The sequence below is a fragment of the Natrix helvetica genome (genome assembly GCF_964273705.1).
Source record: "Natrix helvetica genome assembly, chromosome: 1".
In the NCBI taxonomy this organism is placed as follows: Eukaryota; Metazoa; Chordata; class Lepidosauria; order Squamata; family Natricidae; genus Natrix; species Natrix helvetica.
The window spans coordinates 204,413,274-204,419,699 of record NC_138548.1 but is presented as its reverse complement, the minus strand read 5'-3'; the positions used below and the strand labels follow the sequence as shown (position 1 = coordinate 204,419,699).

The 6,426-nt window shown below is 37.8% G+C and overlaps 1 protein-coding gene across 1 annotated transcript; it reads left to right on the top strand.

Annotated features, from left to right (window-relative positions):
* The first annotated feature begins 636 nt into the window (after window positions 1–636).
* LOC309385339 (lysozyme C, milk isozyme-like) lies at window positions 637–3,810 on the top strand. Its single transcript, XM_081939698.1, has 4 exons — window positions 637–853; window positions 1,646–1,807; window positions 2,634–2,712; window positions 3,656–3,810. The coding sequence occupies exons 1-4, from the start codon at window positions 718–720 to the stop codon at window positions 3,720–3,722; spliced, it is 444 nt and encodes a 147-aa protein (XP_081795824.1). The 5' UTR covers window positions 637–717; the 3' UTR covers window positions 3,723–3,810.
* Window positions 3,811–6,426: the final 2,616 nt, after the last annotated feature.

Here is a 6,426-nt window from a genome sequence, read left to right as displayed (position 1 = left end):
CAGCCTATGTTGAGTTCACTGCACTGTGAATGCTGTGAATAATTCACAGAATCCAGTTATAGAATTCAGCAATTTCAGATCATGATGGAGAAAAATCTATGTGGTCACAGAGAGATGATGATGACTTACACAGGTAAGAAGGGTAAAACAGCAATAAAATCAAGAAATGAAATACAATTCACTGGGTTATTTCAATATGTTGCATAACTACATAAATTTCATCAGGCAAAAAAAAAAAAAGCCATACACAGAAACCAGAGTTGTATTGAAACAAACAGAAACCTCAAGTAAATGTTGAGTTACCCAGAGAGAGAGAGGAATGTCTATGGGACAGAAGTCCAAAAAGTCAAGAAGGTGGCATTCACCACACAATAAAAGCCGTGTCCCTTTATCACATCTATCAAATGCGGACACATAAGAAATGTTGGGGCTTCAATCACACAGTTGAAACCACCACTTGTTTATTGATCCAACATATGTCACGGGGCTAAACTATTTGTTGGTTTTGGCTTCTGATAAAATTGAAAATGATAATTATGATTTCTCCTTGATATTTGCCCTCAGCACTTCCTGCTTATCAGCTCATATTAACCTCAGAATTATTGTTATATACCTTGTTTACCCTCTCTACAGAGGTGCCAGTTTCTCAAGCAGTGACTATAAAAACCCATAGTTTTCCTGGGGAAGGTACACATCGTCCTCCAAGGAGCTGCAGCAATGAAGGCATTAGTGCTCACCCTCCTCTTCCTCTTCATTGCAGCCAATGAAGCCAAAGTATACTCCAGATGTGAACTGGCTTCAATTCTGAAACAAAATGGCATGGATGGATACTACGGCTACAAATTGGGCGACTGTGAGTTTACTCTTTTTTTTCTCCATCTTAGCGAGTTCCAAGTTTGTAAGGGGAAATCAAAATGCAGCAGGTCTTTCAATAATTAGTTCAACCAACCCTCCCAATGAATTTTTTGAATGTTCTGAGAATGAGAAGATATGCTTTCTTCCCATCCCAAATTATTAGGATTCTCCCTGGACTGACACCCTTATTATTTTTTAATCAAAGTGATATATTTCCAATTTGTTGCCTGACTGGGACAATTGCAGAACTGATATATGGTTATTATACCATCTTGGACTCTGTGGTTTTGGGTTTTTTTTTTTTTTTTTACAATTATGGCTTAGTGAATATTTTATTTACTCTCTTAAGAATAAGCATTTATCCCTACCAGGATAAACATCCTCTGAAAGGTAAGATCTTTCAAATTCTACCAAATCATTTAAATTTAGTATATGATTGAAGGGGCCATCATAGAAGATTTTCTACATGTGCAGATTGTCAAAAGATGCACAGTGAAAAGGTACCTCTTCCCTGGAAGGCTCAAATTAGGAAGAGAGAAGAAAGGAGAGATAGCTTTATGTGCCATTAAGAGCTCCAGGAATATCTTGGAGACAAGAAACAGAATTATTCCGAATTCCCTGAAGATTTCCAAAATGTATTGGATTTCTTGGATCCTTTCTTGAGGGAAGAATGAAAAGATATTTAAGTATTATGTTATAAATGATCTATTTTTTTAAAAAAAAATCCTGATAACTTTTTCATTTGCAGCACAGATCTTTTATACTCCTTTCCTCATTTGCTTTCTTCCAGGGATCTGTATGGCTTATCACGAGAGCAGATACAGGAGCCGACTTGTGGGACCACCAAACTGGAAGGGCAATCGCAAATATGGGATTTTCCAGATGAGCAGCCTTTGGTGGTGCAACAATGACCAGGCCCCTACAGCTAATATCTGCAATAAGGCTTGCAGTGGTAAGAAACCTAGTCTGATAGCCTTCCAAAATTCTGTTGTTATTATGTGCTACTACACCATGAGATAATGTGACTGTGTTCCTTTTAGTTTTTCAGATGAGTAACATTGATATTGACTCATCAACACTATCTATCAAAATTGTTTTGAGTTCCTGTTTGGGTCAACATTGATAATATTTAGCTACTCTGCTTTCTATTGGCCTCTTAGCCTTCTTCCATTTAGTGTCCTGCTATCCAACTTGTCACAACTACTCTAAATTCCTTCACACAGAAATATCTCAATTTCTGCCCCCAAAACATCCACCACAGTATTATCTAAAGAGCAAAAAATCCATATGTGGTGAAGTCCCCCTTTCCCATTCACATTAACTATCTTACAATCTCTTCGGTGCTTTTCATATATTTCTTCACTTTTATTATTTTTATAAACAATTCAAGGTTGCACACATACCTTCCCCCTATTTTCCTTAACTCAACTTAACTCTGTGAAGTGACTTGGGCTGAGAGGAAGTGATTGGTCCAAAGTCACCCAACCAGCTTTCATTTCCAAGGTGAGCTTAGAACTCACAGTCTCCTGGTTTGTAGCCTAGAGCCTTAACCTCTAGACTGAACTGGCTCTCCCTGTTGTGCAATGAAAAGTGTTGCTTGGTAATACCTTTGAAACATTTGGAGTTGGACAAATTCCAATTTGTCTTTCCTGGCAGCTTAAATACTTAAATACCACATGGATAAGAATCTGCTTTAAATAGTAATGTTATGCAAGTCTTTGGAAATCTTGTTTGAAACATCTGTATTGGAATATATTCCAATTTGTCTTTCCTGGCAGCTTTCATAAATGATGACATCACAGATGATATTGCTTGTGCTAAGAGAATTGTGCGTGATCCACAAGGGATGGATGCCTGGTAAGTCAATCTTTCATTAACATTTTCTACATTGGGTAGCAACTGAGCTTGGAGTCATGAAATTTAATTACTTTCTTTAGACTATTGTAAAACTTTTGAGCATTGGTAGTGAAATATACTTTCTGATCATTACAGATTTTATTTTTATTGCTATACTTGCATTCTTGTAGCTTTAAATTATGGGTTTAAGTAGTCTTCTGAATCCTGTTTTAAAAGTAGCCTGAGACTCAATTTAAGATGGGGCTGTTGATGCTTGTTATATGCTGGATTACTCCTTCCCAATCATTTTACATCAATTATCCACTCCTGTGCTTGTCAGCAGTTTTAAAAAATCTAGGGTTTAGTTAAAGGTTGGAGCAGGTAGCAGCAGAATTAGGCAGAGGGCCTTGTGAACACAAGGATTCTAATTCCATGGAATGAGATCCATGGGATCAGAGATCCGGTAGGTAAAGAACCTAATAGTGTGAGAAGCAGGGAGAGATCATTCCTGAATCCTCCAATCATAGAATGAATAGTAAAGGGGCAGGCAGCAGCAGATCAGATTAGATGGAAAACTTTTCAGCTGAGTATCGAAAGGCAAAGAATAAAAATGCTTTGTGGTAAACAATATAAAAAGTATTCTGTGTTGTATTGAAGAGAGTCCAAAGTATCCAGTGGGCATAAGTCGCATGTATGCTTTATTGTGAGAAATAGAAAACCAGAACTATTTTAGCTAAAAGAATTATTTTAATCTGAAGGAAAGGAGATTCATTTAAACAATTAAGAAAAGAACTTTATCAGTCAATTAACAGGAAAAATGATAGAATGGTAGTTGCACTAGCTCACGTAAAAGCTTCCTTAATCTCTCCAAGTAGAGATTCATTATTATGTTAAAGAAACTACCACATGTATGAATTACAAAGATATGCATTATGCTTATTTTTTTTCTTATTCCTTCCTTAAGGTATGGCTGGAAAAAACACTGCAAAGGAACAAATCTATCAAAATGGACCAGTGGCTGCTGGCTCTGAGTTTGATGATCCTTCATTTCTCTTCCTCCTCCTGTCATGAAACCAATATTATTGCTTATATAAAGACACTGAGCAGTTTGATTCTATGCCTACACTCCAAATATTGAGGAGAATGAGTTTCCTTGCATACAAACAATGGTTTTGAAATGGTTTCTGGGTGGAAAAGAGGGAAAGACATTGGTTTTTAAAATTGCTTCAATAAAATGAGTATTGTGCATTATCCTCTTCTCTGTTTCATGCTTTATTTCCTTTCATCCTTCATTATTCCAGCATAATTGAACTGGCTACCAATCATTCTTATGGAAAGGCAGGTTTGCAAATGGTAGAAGGCCGGACAAATACTATGTTCAACCTTCAGTTATGTCAAGGCTCAGCTTTTGTTCTATTGTGTAAAAAGAACTTTAAAATTTAAAATTTGGTGCCCATTTATGTCCCATTAGTTTACCTGCCAAATACCAGAGCATCCAAACAAAACAGCAACATCAGCAGGTTAATGACACAGATCAAACTATTGTGATTTTTGCTATTCCAAAGACTTTTTCGCATCTCTTCTCGTAGCCCAGATATGCTAGTCTGTTCAATCTAGTCCACTCTAGGCATCCTCAGTTTTAGTATGTACAACAAATCATGGTCCAGCTGTGGTACCTGCACATGCAGAAAGTTGAGAAGACTGCTGGAAACGCTGTTCAAGTAATCATACACAGAAAACCCCAAGCAGCAGATGGCAGAGAAAACTAATGGCAGCTCCTGGCTAACTTGGGGAGCATTAAGCAAAGTTCAGCCTGCAAAATCTCACAGTCTGTAATAATTTCATGCAGAAAGTATCCATGCTCCTTTTTGAGATCTCACTCAATGGGATTTGAAGCACTGGATTCTAGTGAGGCTTGTCTAGGCTTGGACAACCTGGAACTATGCCATCTAGGTCTGGCCTAAGCATAGTACGCAAAATTATCTGCTACAATGTCCTACCTGACAACAACTACTTCAGCTTCAACCGCAATAATACATGGGCAAACAATAGATACAAACTCAAGGTAAACTGCTCCAGACTCAATTGCAGAAAATACGACTTCAGAAATAGACTGGTCAACGCCTGGAATGCTCTACCTGACTCCATTGTTACTTCCTCAAACCCCCATAGCTTTAACCTTAAACTGTCTACTGTGGACATCACACCATTCCTAAGAGGTCCATAAGGGGGTGTGCATAAGCTCACCAGCGTGCCTACTGTCCCTGTCCTACTGTCCCCATTTATTTGTATTCATTTCGTGTGTTCATGTCCATGTTTATACTTATACCTGTTATCTCATACTTGTTTGACAAACTAAATGAATAAATAAACTGGTCTCCATATGTAATGCAAAGGGTTGTTTGCTTGGGGAACTACCTGATCCTATCTTCACTGTTTTTATTGCTATACTTGGGAGGGAGGGACCTTTAAAATACCAAGATAAAGAAATTACCATTCTAAAGCAAATTCCAAAAAAGATAAGAGAAAAAAGGAGGAAATATTCTTCCTTATCAAAGAAACTATATAATAGTGGAATTTGGTTTAGATGGCTATTGCCAGAAGGAATGTTGATTTTCTGGGAGGGAAGCCGTATCAGAATTAAGACAGTGGACGAGGCAGAGGCCTTTATTAAAAAACATTTTTCTCTCCCAGAGGATGAAGATAGTGGAGGTGGGGGAAAAGGCAATAATGTAGAAGACATGGGGAAGGGGGGGCTGTGGCTCCACCTGGGGAGAGGAAGAAGGGAGCAATATCGCAAAGGCTCAGGTCACAAAAATAAATACAATTGAAATACTATTGCAATTGTTGATATTCTAGAAAGTGAGAAAGAAAGAGAGGATTGAACATATGGCTGATATAATGTAAGAACTCTGTATATGCTTATCCTTTACATGTTATTTTTAAAATTGTAGAAGCATGAGAATTGGGAGGATTTCTACTACTAACATGGGAGCTACCAAAATTTTCTATGTACGCTATTACCCTTTTCCCATAAATGTTTTAAAACCAATAAAAAAAATTTACAAAAAAAAATATGGCTTTGTCTTTTGAACTCAGTTTTAATGGTAGACTAAGACAAAGACTAAGATTGGTGGGGAGGGGCTGCTGCTGCTGATTATAGCTGTATTATTCCTTCCTAGCGTTCTCACATACATTATCCACTTGTCCTTTAAAATCTTGGTTTTACTAGCTAGTAAGGACAGATTGCAGAAGGATTTGGCAGGATTTTGATCCCATGCACAAGCTTCCTATGATCAGAGAAGTGGATCTATAAACAGCATAGGAGTGAGAGAAGCAAGGAAAGATCATTTGTGAAGCCTCCATGTCATAGGAGGGGTAAGAAAGGGGGCTGCAGAAGCAGATCATGAGATGGAAAACTCTTAAGTCAGCAATCAGGATTTAAAAGAAACCACTAAGACATTATGCAGCCAAGACTTGAGATTTGTAAAAGTTGAGTTATCTAAAATCTAAAAACACAATGACCATCCTCTTCCTTTTCAGTGCAAGACCATAAAATGTTTGAGCTTCAATCACACAGTTGCAACCCATAGCAATAACACTTGGGCTTATATACTGCTTCATCATGCTTGTACAACCGCCACTAAGTGGTTCACAGAGTCAGCATATTGCCCCCAACAACCTCGCTCCTCCTTTTACCCACCTCGGAAGGATGGAAGGCTGAGTCAACCTTGA